Source organism: Anser anser (genome assembly GCF_964211835.1).
Source record: "Anser anser genome assembly, chromosome: 1".
Taxonomy (NCBI): Eukaryota; Metazoa; Chordata; class Aves; order Anseriformes; family Anatidae; genus Anser; species Anser anser.
The window spans coordinates 149,005,073-149,021,759 of record NC_139720.1 but is presented as its reverse complement, the minus strand read 5'-3'; the positions used below and the strand labels follow the sequence as shown (position 1 = coordinate 149,021,759).

General features: G+C 36.6%; 1 protein-coding gene across 6 annotated transcripts in view; it reads right to left on the bottom strand.

Annotated features, from left to right (window-relative positions):
• Positions 1–16,687, bottom strand: part of MYO16 (myosin XVI) — a 385,412-nt gene that overhangs the window by 7,899 nt on the left and 360,826 nt on the right. For 5 of the 6 annotated variants that reach the window (XM_083834843.1, XM_083834844.1, XM_083834845.1 and 2 more), the window contains 2 exons: positions 13,897–14,055; positions 7,456–7,547 (listed from right to left, as the gene is read on the bottom strand). In XM_083834843.1, the coding sequence (XP_083690969.1) occupies positions 7,456–7,547; positions 13,897–14,055 (251 nt within the window). Of the gene's footprint in view, positions 1–7,455; positions 7,548–13,896; positions 14,056–16,213; positions 16,426–16,687 lie in introns of those variants that run through there. The other variant, XM_083834846.1, reaches the window with a different exon arrangement.

Below are 16,687 nucleotides of genomic sequence, written 5' to 3'. Positions count from 1 at the left end.
ATGTTGTTGTTGTTTTGTTGTTTTGTTTTTGTTTGTTTGCTTGCTTCCCTGGGAACAAAATTTAGTTGCAAAAGCAATGGTTGATCTTCAGTTCTTTTTCACCTTTCCCTTGGTGAAGTAGTAACATGCCCGGGACCACAACATTCTAGATTAATTAGGCTCCTCACCTTCCAGGAGGTCTTTCAGCAATCTAACAATGACATTATATCTTTGCAAAATAAAGCCACTGTACAAATCTTGAGCATAGCTCTAACACGTAATCTGGCAAAAAATATTGGACGAAGGTAGGGAATGTTCAATAATGTATGACAGCACACATTTCAGGCTCTCTGATTACTTGAGCTGGGAATACAGTTGGACAAGTCCACACATTCAAAACAGGGCTGCACTTTATTTATTTATTTGGATTTTGTGGGCTTTTATTATTTATTTATTATTGTTTGGTTTGGCTGAGTTTATCTATACTCTACATTTTTGTTGTCAGCTACAAAATGACACCTTACCAGAGTGACTAAAACTTCACCTTAGTACTGAAATATATTGTTTGTTTATTATTTTTTTTCTCTGAGGCAATATTTCTCTCTCCAGGCATACTGACTACAAACTGCTCCTTAAAAATTTCAGGAGCATCCTCATAATTCACATCTGATGTGTCAGAAAAAAGATTATGTTCAGGATAGCAACTGTGCCTTTCTCAAGATGAGTTCTGAAAACAAATCATCCATTGTAGATGTCTCAGAACAGCTGACCCAACAATACTCATACCTCTTTGTACATAAACTAGAAAAAAAAATACAAATAAATACAAAAAAAATAAACAACACAAAAACAGAAAGCATGCTACTACTTAATCGAATGCTAGTACTCTGTGGTATTAATGGTGATATTTTACTTGATCAAATATCAATTAATTTGCCAATCATTATTCCGTGAAGTTCTCAAAAATCTCCCTTGGCAATTGGAAGCTATGTTTGCCACTATGCTTTTTAGGCAATTACAGAAACCATCATCAACTCCTATTTTCTAATATTGTATCTATCACCCTTGTACAGAAGGCTACACTTACAGTCAAACAACACTAGAGGCAAACACCACTTAATTTATGGGCTGTTAGCCATCCAAATCCCAGCTGATCCACATGGATATGGCAGTATGTGAATGCAAAAGAGTGACAGGCACAGGGACCAATTTATTCTTTCTCATACCAGGCACTTACAACTGTGAACTCAGAAGCAAAGTCACGCTCTGCAGGTACTGTCCACGGGGTATGGGACCACCCTCCCATTGAACTAAAATTTAAAGCAGCCTTTTATGGTGACCCATTGGCCATTGTGGCAGCCCAAGGAGAATAACTACATACCTTAGCCAAGCTCCTGAGCTTAGAGAAGGTAGAGGGATGCTTGGGAGGTTTTGTTTCCTTCTCCTCAACAGTCACAGCAGGGAAAAATGCAATGAGGATGAAGAAGTGGAAAGACGGAAAAGGGACCTCAAACATATAGGGAGCTGATCATGGCATCTACTGGTTCAGAGGAAGAGATTCTGCACTTTCCCTTTTGGAGTTCACAATGTAGTTCCAGAAGTCAGAATTAGGACATACTTGCTGAGGAGGGAAGCATTTGGCCACCAAACACCGCTAACACAGCAATACAAGATATGTGTACCTACTATAGCACACATTACCTCATAGTATTTAATACATAAGGTACATATTTTTGGCTGCAAGTCTTCTAAAAATAAAGCCACACTGTGTTATAAGTCCTGATTTTTGTCTGGATGTGACATTAAAAGAAGAATTCTTTGATATTACTGTCAAAACAATAAAACAAAACACAATTTAGGGGGAAGTACTGATTCAGGTCGACGATAAATATGAAATACTCTGTGTCCTCTCTTGGATGTTATGTGTTTACAACGGCATTGGTGATTTTATTGTTATACCAGACTTGGTTGATTGCTACATTTTTCTTCAAACTGTTCCAAGATTACTTCCAGCTAATAGCCAAACCCGATAGACATTAATAACGAATGCTAGAGCCCAGTGTTTAGAAGCGTGACAATAGGCTGGGGGGTAGCAACGCATCACATTCTTGAGTATTTTTTTTTTTTAACTTCTGAACAGTCAACAAAAGAAGTGATTGGCAACAAATATTAAATCAAGTAGGAACAAAGGCAGCCCTTGAAACTATAATGAATATGCAGCTCTTTCTGAAGGAAGAGACTGCTGAAAGCAATGAGATTTCATGAAATAAGAGCTATGGCTTAAGCTATAATGAAACAATAAATACATTCTTCATGAATATGAAAAGACATTTCCAATTCTTCATTGTCAGGTGTTGGCTCCTATATTACTGCAATCTGCCAACCAGCACTATGGGGTTTAAACAAAACAGAAGAGATAAGACTGCAGATTTTTTAATATAACAATATGTGAAAAAAACACATCATTTTTTATCTTATCTCTTACCTTTTGAGCACGTGACAGATAAAACATGTTTCACAGAAGTAGGTAACCACTACTATTAGGATAGCAAGCTGCTTGCTTATTTAAGTCTTGTTCTGGGAGCATTTCCATAGGATGTTAAATGCATATGACTCCATTTGATTTCAAATAAGACGACGTTCAGTCACGAGAAAACTAAACTGCACAGAGAGGTTTTGCATCTGTTAATCAGAAATTTTCGACCTTTTTCCTCTGATAGGTGTGGACACTGTGGCTGTGAACTAACTTGCATAGTAACCACCCTATAGGTGAAGGTTTATTAAAGTTATTTGTATTTGGTGGAATATAAATATCACACTGATACATGTATGAAGATGAATGTCTCATCTGGAACATCACTTATGACTTTCTACTTTTTTAACTCCTTAGTGCTGCTCTCTTTTCTCCCCACTGTGCTGTAATCTGACATTGGTTCTTTCTCTCCTCTTTTTTCCATCTTTCTTTTAGCTGTTTTTTTCTTTCTGTGTGGCTCTTCCTTCTTTCCTCTTTCTAAATCCCCTATTCCTATTACAGTCACTTTATACTTCTTCCAGTCTGTCTTCTCTGAATCATCCCTTAACTGGTGCCTGTTTTTCTCCCCGCTCCCACCCCACACACAAGCTTATTAACACTCCAGTCTTTAATCTGCCCCTCATTCCCATCTGTTCTTTATCTCCAGGTTGTCCATTTTATCCCTTTACAGACAGACCATGTTGATTCTTGCTGCCCACATAAGAAACAAGGAGTCTTTTAGCTGGTCTGCTTTTCTTTATTACACAGTGTCTTTCTCACACCACATCCCACTTCATAGCGAATGTTAATAACAACTTTAAAATATTTTTATCAAAAATAAAAAATACGGTCCTAAATCTGTGAAAAAGAAGACAGGGCTGCTTAGCTTTTGTGCAAGGTGCCAAAGACACAGTCCTGCTTTTGTTGTCTCTATTTTGTCTTGCTGATGTTTCTAATACGCCAAAGAACTTACACATCTCAACAGTCTTTATGCTCACATCTTTCAAACATATATGCTCACAGGAGCCACTGAGAACAGAGGAAGCAATAAATACTGTCCAGAGAAGAGAGTCCATTGGACTGGCTAAGGAACTGAGAAATTTTTAGTGTAAAAGGAACAGAGCACAGAGGCAATATTTTCTAAAGCTTTTTTTTTTAGTTTAGATGAGGTTTTGGTTTTTAGATCTTGCTAATTGATTTCAACATTTGTGGAGCCTCCAATATGCTTTGGATCACTTCCTGGGGTATGACTAAACACAAATAACTCTTGGTCATAACAAAATCTTCTACCTAGGCAAGATTATGGCACAAATGACCAGAAGCAGCATATATCCCCCATTTTGATGTTTTCTTTGACTCTGGAAGAAAATTATGGGGTAAGAATTCAAGACCACAGGTCCAAGCACATTTGAAAGTCCCAAACAGTTTAAAAAAATCACTGAAGAAATTGACAAGAGTCAGCATTTCAGTAATTTAAAATCAGTTATTTTAAATCAAGTTTGGACGTGTCAGTTTCCCAGTTTTCTAATGTTCAGGGAGCAAGCAGGTGAGCTGAAAAAAGGCTTTCTGCAGAAGCTGAGTCTGATGCACTGCTTGCAGCTGATGTATTTGGGTTTAGATGCTAAGAGCAAAGTAGGCTTTCCTGTAAGGGTGGATCTGGATATTGTTTCTTGCAGTGTTGTTTTGCTGTATAATTCTAGTTTACGTTTGAAGATTTTCTTGACTAAAATGTTTTGTTTTACAAAGAAAACATAAAATACATGGAGTATAGCATCTTGGGTTGCTGAGAAGAATACGTGTGTTTCTTTGCTAGTAAATAGTTTCTTAAGGACCTATTATCTGAACAAAATAAAATACATGAAAATTTTGGATAACTGGTTCTGAGAGCTTTGATCCCCAAATCCAAGGTTCAGTTTTTGATATTACAAATTTATATCTGATGTTAAGTTCTTTATGTTTTATGTTGTGCTTACTTGCAATTTATAGATATAATCACTTGGAAATCTACAACTGTACAGCCACAATACAATATGAAGGAAGAGGCATTAGTTAAAAAAATCATACTTTGCTGCTCACACTTTTTCTGATGAGACAAAAATCAAACTTTATTTTTAATTCTTTTCTTTTTTTTTTTTGGTAGCAGAATAAAGTAGAATTTTATTGTGTACGTTTCAAATAAGAAATATTTTGGTAATATTTTAACATTTTTTTTTCAATTGTCTTTTTTCATCCTGTTAAAATAGACCTTTAAGGAGTAATGGCCCTAGAAAATCATCATTTGTGGTCAAGACTGAACTTATTTTGTTTTCAATAGATTTCACTTTAGAGAAGATAAGTAAAGTTGCTGAGTTCAAATCTGCATGATATTTTATACTGGTAATTGCTTCCAGAAGTATTTGTTAAGATTGATCATTATGATGCATGTTGACAGATACTGAGCTGAAGAATTTGCTCTCTGAAATGTGTAGGTTTGCAGTGTGTGGAAAGTTTCAGGCAGTGGCACAGGTAATTATCACCTGATGTGACAATATGATGGTACTGCAAGCTACAATACCTAAACTTTAGTTGGTTGTACATGAGCCTTGAGATCCTGTGACAAAAATGAAATTAACTCCTGTCACTTCAGGAAGGAACTAGCAGGGAGATATTAAAAAATACATAAATATTAGAAGTCCCTGAAGGCTAATGAACCATTTTCCTTTAGCTGAAATGACAGTGTCAGCCAAGAAACACGAGGACCCAGTCTATGTTTCTCTCTCTAAAGCAATTAGTCAATCAGTACCTTCAAAGATCTGTGAAACAATCTGTCCTATTTCATATGTCTGTACAAGAATTACTTTAAAGTGATAAGGTTATTGTATCAAAGCCTGGAAAAGAGTTTTACAATAGGGTTATATGCTGTTAAGACTCACCTGCAGCCTGCTAAGAAATGTCAACTGTAATTAAAACCAATCATTTTCAGATATATGGCAGGCTTTTGAAATAGTGAAGAATTATTTTTACAGTAAGAATTTTCAGCCCTGTGAGCACAGACACTTTTTTTTTTTTGTGGGAGGAAGATTTTTCTTTTTCTTTCTGCAATACCATTTTGGAAGATGTTTATTCATTAAGGGAATTGTATCAAAAATCACTGAACTGCATGTTCCTTCTCTAAACTTGTCACAGTTCTTATTAAGGCTGCATTTAGGGATCGTCCCTGCATGTAATTCTGAGTACATGGCATGGAATATATTTTAAAGATTTGTGAGACATTTTGCCAACCATCTATTTACTGAAAAGTGACATTTCAAAGTACTGAACTAAAATTGTGTTAAGCTTTTGGCAAGTAGTGTTGGAAGAATCAAATATAGAAGTTTGCAAATGGTTAAAGACTTTCTTCTAAAATAAAGCATTTAAATGTTGCAGACTAATTTCACATAAGGATACAGTTTCCACTTGTAAAGATAAGAAGAGGAAAATTACTTCTCTAGGTCCAGTTCATTTAACTCTCCATGTACTGTACTGAGGTAGTAACTTAAACGTGAGCCCCCTTGATCCCAGGCAAGCCCTTTTGCAACAGAGGTGTAAAGTTCTCCACAATGACTGTCTCACTGTGTGAGGTTTATCACTGCAGCAATGTCTGAGATTTGGGATTTTCATTCACTGGAGAGTGCTCCTTGGCCACCCTCATGCCCGATAAGGATTTGGTTGTTTATCAGAAATGTATAAATATACCATCTCCAGTTGTCCTTATAATCCCATACCCTCTTACAGTATGGTGACCTGGAGATAGTAGGCCTGTCAGAGGGGTGTAGTGATGGCAAAGATTTGTTCATTTGCACAGGGAAGGTATGTGCCTGTGTGTGCCAGTGCAGTTCTGGCAGGGCTGTCATATATCTGATGAGATCAGCAAAGTGTTGAGTATTGCCTTGGCACAATTCTTCAGTTCAGAGTTAAGTGATGCAGTTTTGTCTGTGCTTTGGGCAGTGGGGCATAAAAACAAAATGTGAAGACTTCTGTGCTACTTTGCTTACATATTTAATCAGTTGCAAAATACTGTTTTTCAAAGTTATGTTAACACCTAATATGATGCTGAAGGTTGAATCCCTTTCCTGTTGGAGCCAATGGACAAGGATTCATTCACTTTGTTATGGCCAGGTTATCGTAATGAAATCTCATCCGTCCGCCACAGAGAAAAACAAACAACAAACAAACAAACAAACAAACATAAAAAAACAGCTTTTAAGTGTGATAAAGCACTTCCCTTACCTTCTGGTAGAATATTTTGGAAACTGTAGCATTGGTTGCTGAGAGGTTTCTGTTGAGGAAATTCCTCTCAGCTCCAAAATATTTTCTTTTTGGACAATATTTAGCTTTATGGTAAAATTCTTACAATCTCACATTAAAAAAAAAAGAGTCAGAAATACCGTTTTAGGATAAGAAGGCATTAAGATAACAAGAAAATACACTAATGCTATTTAAGTGAAATAAAATTAAATTGCTTCAATGCCTTAATGCCTCAATTGGGTACTTAGAAAGTAAAGTGTTTATATATAAAATGCTAAAGTAAAGAAATAAGAAAATGTATTATGAAAAATTTTGTTCCTTTTTGTTCATTTTATGCACATCAAAAAATTCTGTGTTGTTACTATTAAGTGGCATTAGCTAAACAGAAATTTTAATATACACAAAGTGTAAGCTTCACAATATGTCAGGACCTATTGTTGCTTAAATTGACACTGATATTTTGATTTTAATCATGCAGTATGGTTATCTTCACAATGGAAAAAAAAGAAAAGAGTATATTAATCATTGTCCTTAGCTCAGTACAAGCCTGTAAGAGAAGTCTGCATTTTTTAACACCCAACACATAGATTTGAATCAATAAAGCTTTCACGGTGCAGGCAGTACAAATTTTTACTCTCTTATGGAGTAAAAATTACTCTCTTTCACTGGTTCCATTAGACCATCAATTACATTTTTACCTGAGTAGTGTGGCTCTCTCTATGTCTTTGAATCGATGAGCCTGCTGTACTGCTGGCTGACAGTCTTGAATATTCATTTTCCTCTGGTAAACCTAAAGCAGAACAATAATAATTTATAATCTGACATTTATGCACTGGCTGATTTCAACAAAAGATTCAAAATACCTTGATGTGTTTTACTGCAAAAGAATGAAATACATCTCACATTTGCCTGGGTATTTTGTTATTTCCATGCTTACTGAAGCTGGATATATTATTGTTTATCAAGCATAAATAGTATCATAGGTATGCATGCTGGTTTACAGAAGGAGCAATTGTACTGAAAGAGCCTACAAATAGCACTTTACCTATACACTGGCCAGGGGTTCCTCCTGCAATGCAGAAACCCCTGCCTCTTCCCCTGGCTCCTTTTCGTCACAGAAGCAATGCAAAGGGAATGGAAAACAGGTCCGTGGTCTGCTCTCGAATTAATGTCTCTAGTTGCAAGGGAAGTCGAGAGTAGCTCCAGGATTTACAACTTCATCTCATCAGTATAGTGTTTTTTTTTGTTTGTTTGTTTTGTATAATTTTTTACTTATTTTGCACTCTCCATATGGGAATTAGACGCTCTAAATTTAGCCGTGTAAAAAGCAGTCATCCAGTGTAAAAGAGCCAGGCAGTCTCCCTCTGGAGACAAGAGAAACAAGCACCTCTGCATAGTGACCTTAGAGCAGGGCTCATGGCCAGCACCTCCCCATCACTTCTGCTGGAGTGGGAAGACCATTCCCATAGCTATTACATTAGACTAGGTACCTACCTACCTTTTGGGTGGCTAAAACTAGAGAAGCTGAATCTGGGAATAGATATGTAACCGTGAGATAAACAAAAATGAAGCGAATCCTACTGTTTGTATATTATACACAACATACTCAGAATTGTGATGGAAACAATTCAAAGTTAAATGCAATGAATCCTAAACTAATTATGAGATTATGTACTGTACTACCCATAGTTCAGTTTCATGTTCCTGTTCAGTTTCTTGTTCAATCATGAAACTACCCTAAAAACACTCTATTGAAATATGCTTGTCCTACAAACCTCTATCTTCTGTATTAAAAATACTTTTTTATTTTGATAAATGAATATTAACTCTTATATGGTTAGCAATATATGATTTAACTCACGTAAATATAAGTTGCATGAAAAGTCTCATAAAATAACCTGTTTCTGTGAGAGAAATAAAAGTTTTAAAGAGAGTGAATGATCCTTACTCTCTTTTGGCCTCTTTCTCATTTTTAGTTTTCCCCTAACACTGGTGCATCTCCTCAACTCTGTAGATAAGGACAGCAGCTTTATTTATATTGTTCTTCTGAATGAAGTTTGTGTAAACTATTTGGATCTTTTTCTACAGATTCACATCATCTGGACTTCTTTTGGACACACAAAGGCAGTGAAATGGTGGAAGCCCTGCTTGCAGCTCTGGAGACAGGACCAATCTTGGGAGAATCCAGCACTCCAGTCCTGTTCTGCCTGATGCAGAGAGGACATCTGACCCTGTTCTCTCATTGCTTTGAACTACCCATTATTTTGAGTTACAGTTCTTTCATTTTTAAGGTAAATATTGGAGCAAGGTCTGATACTTGTGGTCTCCAGCATTCTAGGTTTGTAAAACATATGTTACCCCTATTCCTTTCTTACATTTATTAAAGTCAGTAAGCAATCCCTATCCTACAACTGTAAATTTCTCCTCAGCAAAATCACATATTTTTTGACAAATGAGATATTTGAAATAAATGTTTTTATTTATTTGGAATTTCCCCCCAAAAATCCATTTTTGTCAACACAAACCAAATCCCTTTTTTTTTTTAATTAGTTCCTGAACTAATAATGTATTCACATGGATTCATTTTGTATATATCTCAAACAACAATAAAAAAGTCTACTATTTAATTCAAAATGCCTTTTAAAGTATGTGTTATTAATTTAACTCAAATACAATATATATTGTAAAATATTTTCATGATTCTAGACACCATAAATGAATGAAAAACTTTCCTAGGCCAGCAATATCCTTTTGGAAAAGATACTGCTTTTGCACTGTATTCATACACTTTAGGATCTATGGTGCATGACAGCCTTGAGCTAATAATAAGGTTATCAATGATTTTCTGTTTATTCCTACGAAAAGCACTTTGATAAGCAGCCTTATCAAGTAAGTAAAGTTTCCATGTACAGCAACAGCACGTCAGCACAGACATGGAAAGCAGAGGCTTGGTGGAGTTCGGAAAGATAAATGGAGTAGTTGATCGAACTCTAAAAGTTTTCCTTTACGTACACCTAAGTAAATATTAGGCTACCACAGCTGTGCACTGAATAAGACCTTGCTTAATTCAGCACAAGGTTGGAAGCATCAGTTTAGCAGGGGCAGCATAGAACTACAAGAACATAATTTAATGAGAGGTTCAGGCTGGAGCATAAATTATGACATAAGGACTGGGATTTCTTGAAACTACTTTCGAGTTACCCAAAGTAAGTCTAATTGTGATTTTTTTGGAAAAATTCTGCTTTGTAAGGTTACTGAAATTATACATGTTGGTGACAATGACAGCAGGGAATATGATTCAATCAATAATCTGTGACTGGGGAAGTTAAACAAAAGAAATGTATTTCATTATTTTCATGTAATAAGAATACAGCCTTGTCCCAATCAACATGTATCTTCAAACTAGAAATACAATCTTTTACTCACTTGCCCCCATAATGCATTTTCCATACTGCTTCAAAGGAAGGTCCCACACTCAAACTCTGATCTTCTTACTACACTCCCTTCTTCCCATGCCTGCCCTGCTCTCATATGCTGCTCTTACGATCCTTCAGATAAATGGCTTGCATCTCAAAATTATCAAGATCTAGACCACTGGACATCTAGACGTGCTTCTGTGGTTCCAGAGAACCTCTAGTCTCAAAGGCTCCACTTCCCCAGAACTGGGGGGCCTGCACCTCCTGACCTCCAGCATATTTTGCAATTCAACAGCAACATCAAAGATGCTCTGGATCTTTACAACTGTGACCACAAATCATAACCCAAACCTTCTACCTTTCTCCATGATTCCGTATCCACACACAGGTTCGATCTACTGATAAGCTCCACTCAACACATTGGCTGCTACAGTGTAAAAGAGGCATCACCAGGAAAGGCAAGGAGGTAATGTAAGACTCTGCACTCAACAGCATGTAGCCTGTGTCATGGGGACATGCCCCTTTTCTGTCAGGTTGTCTGCTGTGACGCTTCTCCCATTCTATGTACAGATGAGAACCTGTGGCCTAAATCTAAGATTTGGGGTTAAGTTTCAAAAAAATGTACAGCAAACTGTAGTCCACAGGTGACCCGCTTAGACAGAATGGCTACCTTCTTGACAGATGAACTTAGATGAGACTAATCCCCTCACCAGAATAATGTGTAGGACTCTTGGGGAAACTGACAGGTTCTTGACAGCTACTCCTATGCTGATCAGCATAAACTAGACAGTGACTCCTCTCACGTGTATCTCCTCACCACGAACAGGGGACCTCGGTTATAACTGAAGGGAAGAGGAATAACCAGAGAGGCTTCCTTTGAGAGACAGCAGGGTGACAATGGAGCTGGATGCATGAATGGCACGGTGTTAAGTGCGTGCCTGTACGACCGCTGGGCAGGATGCAGCACAATGCTGCCAGAGTGGTCTCCTTTGGTCCAACAGGACAGTGTCATCTGTACAGTAGCTACTTCAGTTTTCAGTTGGATCACACTGGGTTAAGTACCTCTACAACACACTCCACTGGGGGTAAAAAAGTGTCATGTATAACATAAAAGATTACTATAAGCTTTATAATTACTCTTTGTGCTTGGACAAGAAAGTAGAAGAAAAAAAAAAAGCTTTCTTTTAGAACAAAACTCTGTAGATATGGAAGGTTTGTGGAAGAAAACTAAAAAAGTACTCTGTACTACGTTCATAGCACAGAGGTGTAGAAAACTGTTACTACTAATATTAAAGATAAACTAAAGAAGAAGAGGATTACTTTACATAAAATGAAAAAGAAACTTCTATTAAAATTCCAAGCAAACAGCAGTGCCAGATATTAAACTCAGCTTGTGAAAGCAACACAGCATTAATCTATTTGGAAGCTGAGCCAGCTAGCTTTTTAGCTGCTTACTAATGGTTTTCTAAAGAATTCATCAGATTAGAAGATTAACATCTTGGTCAAGTTGATTATCCTTATGACCATAGTGAATTTAAGTTTCATGATGCTTCAGAGAAGTGGTGCTGACACTTCGCTTCATTCATGACAGCAAACGACTAGTCATATTTAAAAAATTGCCTCTGTATTAACTCACTTGAGTAACGCATGAATCTGGATTTTAGTTCTAACAATAAAAAGTAGAGTATATAGTTCCACTGTGTAACAGTGGGAAGCAAATTATTGTATGCCCAAGAGTTTTGTAATCTCAGCATCAACTAATTAATAATACATTTCAAGTTTTATTTTCCTGAAAGCTAGCTTGTATAAACTAACAGAAATGAAAAAGTATTTAACATGGAAATATCTTATGACACATTAAAAAATACTAGTGTTAACCTAGAGATATCTGAAAAGACAGATTTTGAAATCATGATGAATCCTGGAAGGAATACTTTTTCTTTTAAGCAAACTGGCAAGCTCTTTTTCAGGTCATGTAATCTAAGTACACTGAAGTTTTCCATACTGTTAATTTTTTCAATTATTATTAATGCTATCTAGAAAACTAGAATTCTGTACCACAAAATTTATTTTTTGATTTTGGTCTGTATCAGGGTAAAACTAAAGCTTTTCTAGAACAGTCTGATAGACAAAGTGTAGATTTGAACCTTATAATATCACAAATAATGTTAATTCCTTACCCAGTGGGATACCACAAGACCTAAAGGGACGTTTTTTCTGCTCATAGTATACAGTAAATACCAAAACCATTCCTTATGAAAGCTGCATCAAAATTGGCAATCTTCCATTGAAACTTTGAGTTTGATGAATCAGTGTTTCTTAATGGAAAAAATATCTTACTGGAAAATTCCACTGCACAACATTACACCTTTATGATTAAACTTTCCGTTTACCAATAGTTTAAAAATAATTAGTTTATGCATAATAGATACTGTGTATTATCAATAATAGCCCTGGCTACTAGCAGTTGCAAATACACTAATAAAAAACTTCACACAAATAATAATAAGCACACATCTCGCCTACTAGTTGGCCTTTTATTCAAGCAATGACCATTTATTTCAGTAACTGTGATCATTTACTAACTCAACTATAATCATCACAAATTATAAACATAAATCATCACTTCATTTCTAAGCTGAAAGAAACACAGCTCTTGTGATTAAACTCCCAGTTAAGGGATCTGGGGATAAAATGGTTGCTCTTATAAAAAGCTGATCTCCCACAGGTCCCATTAGGACATCAGAATATATGATTAAAATCCTACATAGAAAAGAATCAAAGCCTTGCTCTACCCACAGATTTTGTGTTGCTATAACAGTCTGACTGTTATACATATCAAAAATATGTTCCCTCCTCCCTAAATTGTTATATTGATACAAATGGGGAAAAGTTAGAATGGACAAAGATGCCTTTTTCTTCTATTACAGTGCGTTCCCAGTTCCACACAGGAATGAATGCACCTTTACACTCCTGTAACTCAGACTGGAAGAATTTTTTGCTTTGATTATCAGAGAGAACAGGAAGAATTATTTTGGCAGAATAAATTTTCTTGGAAAAAAAAAAAAGAATTATTTAATTTTGAAATGCTTCATTTCAAATAATAAAGCTTGATTTTTTCATTTCAAAGCTTTTGCATTTTTTGAAGTTTTTGACAAAACACTTGTTCCTCCACATCCCATTGAAATAAATACTTTCTATTTGTCTTATTTATATTCATACCATACTTGTGTATTTGTATGATATGGTTTTATGCAACAGAGGTGTTATATCCTTAGGATTATGTTTATAGGACCTTGAAAGATTTCATTTGGTCATTGTTCTTGCCCCATTTTGATCATCTTATTGCAATTATAAACAATTTGCCATTCACTAGCAAGGCACTTGCACCAGTGGGAGATTCTGATTTTCCATTTGCTGTCCAATTTTTATTGATTATAGGGTCAAAAGTCTCAAATCTCTGTTCTCCATGCCTTGGGTTACTTACAGACTTGGAGCTGAGGTAATTACAAATTCCTTGTCAGAAGTTGTTTTATTTTCTTCACATTCAGCTTTTATTGGAGAGGGGCTTATCAGTTCATACATATGAAGTTAAGCCAGTTCCAGAAACACAGATATTTCACAACTGAGGAGATCCAGCTTGACTATATCTTAAAAAGCTCATTGAAAGATGCACTTCAGCAATTTTATGTTAGAAGAGCTTTGGGATTAAAAAATGCTTACCATTTGATACTGAATTTCCATTTTCAGCAGTCACAGAACTGGACAGTGGATTAGATGACTGAGTTCCATGGTTATTTGCATTTTTATCCTGGGTTTCTGATCCAATATCTGATGCATTTGGATCTTCCCTGCTCCTCAAGTTTAGATTAGTTTCAGCACCTGTCACAGACAAAAAGCTTGTCAGCTTCATATTTGCTACTGGCTTTTGCACATAAGTAGACAAAACTAATACAAAGAAACCAAATTTATCAAATTACTTTAGTTAATCACTACATTCACTAGACCGGTCATAAATGTGGAAGGTTTAAGTCAGTGATTTTTGCAGGGTTCTTCTTTGTTCCACCAATAGCTGTCTAAAATTTATGAAATTGAAAGGCATTAACAAAATTTCCTTTGTACTGTTCTCTTTACACATACATCAGCTGATAAAACTCAACACATGTTTGTGTTGACCCTATTTCAGGTTCTATGTCTATGTCACAGGAGTTCATATACTGTTGTCATCACTGCAATGTCTTTCACCATCATATTAGGTGATATGAGCACCAGCTATAACACGGCTTTATTTTGTTTCTCTTATTTCTAAGAAATGAAATGGCCTTTAATACAAAACCATACGTAGCAAGATTCCTGCCAGCAGGGCCTCCATGTGGGCACTATTTACCATGTGTCAAGGCTCTCCAGCCATCAACTATCACTTTCTATAATGTTCCAGGTTTTCACGTTAAATTTATTTTGCCTTCTAGTTAAATTTCTTCAAGATACCAAGAGGAGCCCTGATCCTGTAGGACATCACAGGCTGCATACAATGCACAAGCATTTCTCCAAAGAGAAGGGCAAAACTCTTCTCTTCTTCCCCCCTTGACTGATGGCACATCTCCACAGAGCAGAAGAGCTCACCACAAAGTGCCCTGAGCTGGCCCCAAGCTTACTGGGCTTTGTCAGCCCCGTGCTCAGCCATCAGGCATGCCACGCGATGCTTCCCACTGCAGTTCAGAGGCTTGAGGGGACTCAGAGCTGGGAGACAAGACCGTGAATGGATGGGGATGGCAGGAGGGAGCCGCACTGCATGTCTGGCATCCCAGGCTACCCTTACTCTGCCCTCTGTGGAAGGGCTGATGAGACTGCATTAAATGCTGCACTGGCAAGGTTATGCAGTTCTTGGTGGATTTCTGTCTCTTTTCTGTCTTTCCATAAGTTTGGTGGTGAACACCCTGTTTCCTTGCCATAATGAGATTTCTTTCAGAGAAGACAAAAGATGAATTCTGTTTCCTCTCTGGCTAGCTCCATTTCAGCTTCCCTAACTCCCTCCACTCCCTCTGAGAGCTGGCGTTAGCTGCGGGTCTGACGCACAGTCGCTGACACGGGTGCAGAGGCCCTCATTTAGCACTCTAAAATGGAAATATTTCCTCTGTGACAGCTCTCAAAGAGCTATTCTTTGCTTTCGGTTGGGTCTTCTTAAGCCTTGTCATAATAGCAGCAACAACCAACAAGGGTCAAAAGACTAGCTATTAAAACCAACATTACAGCATTTATCCATAATTCCAGTGACATTCTCAGCTCTCCCAAAGATGCAATACATCCTTGTAAGTCCTAAGCACATGAGCATTTTTCAAAGGAAAAGGAAAAACACTTTTTCATCAGGTAACAGATACTTTGCCTGAAGATTTTCAAACCTAATGCTGAGTGCATGGTCAATTTTTCATTTTCATGCCTTAACTGAAAAAAATCCAGGGTTACAAAGCACTAACATTTTAAAAATGAATTAACAACATGAAAACGATACTTCCAGTATGGTTGACTTGAAATGTTTCCTTTCATTGAAAAGGCCTTTCTTAGCTGTGTTTAGCTTTCAGTTATCTAACTCTGAATCTTTCTTAACATTTCCTTTTCTAACAAAAAAAGCTGTCTTGAAAAGTCAAAAAGTTCATTTCCAAGCTGTCAGAATAAAACATTTCAATGTTTTTTTATTCCCTTCCTTGCCCTCATTCCCTGATCCTTATTTGTTGCCAGATCTGATTGGAGTGTTTCAGTGGTGCTGTTTCATAAACTGCATATTTAGGCAAATGTGCTATGCACTGAAAAAATTAGGCCAGCTCTACCGGCAGTAACTGATTTGAGGCAGGCAGTAGAAAGGGAGTCTGAGCTAGAAAATGCATGCAATACAATTATAAGAGCATGCCTGACTTAGCTTTTGTACAAGCAAGTTGACTGAAAAATGCATCTTTGCAGCTTGTATTAAATTTGTCTGAAAAGGAAATGTCACTTTTAGATGTTAATAGTCAGTGCACTTGCCTATAGATCATAATCCACCTACATAATTATTGTGCCACCTTTTACATAAAGAGTCTCAGGGGAAGTGGCTAGGATCCTTATTTTTCTTGATATCCAAAAGATTTCTTGATTTGCCTGACATCTGCAATTCATTTGATTGTTGAAGTGGAAAGATATTTTCTTGCATTCCTACTTTGTAGAAGTCTTTTGTTTCATAGGTACATTGATATCTTTTCACAGCATTCATGAAGCGGTCTTGGAAAAAGAAAAGAAAAGATTACCTTTTCTCCATTGTATGTGTAAGATGAAATACTACAAAACATTGTGGATAGCTGCTATCGAGCTAAAACATCATCACAAATTGGCAGAAACAAGTAGTGGACAAATATGCAACATACCTGTTGGGACAGCTATCTAAATAGAGATCTGTTATCCCATTTGCTCTATTCAATCATTGTTAGAAATGCACATCTTCATTTGCTAAATAAAAGAATCTTACAGAGAAAATACACTCCAC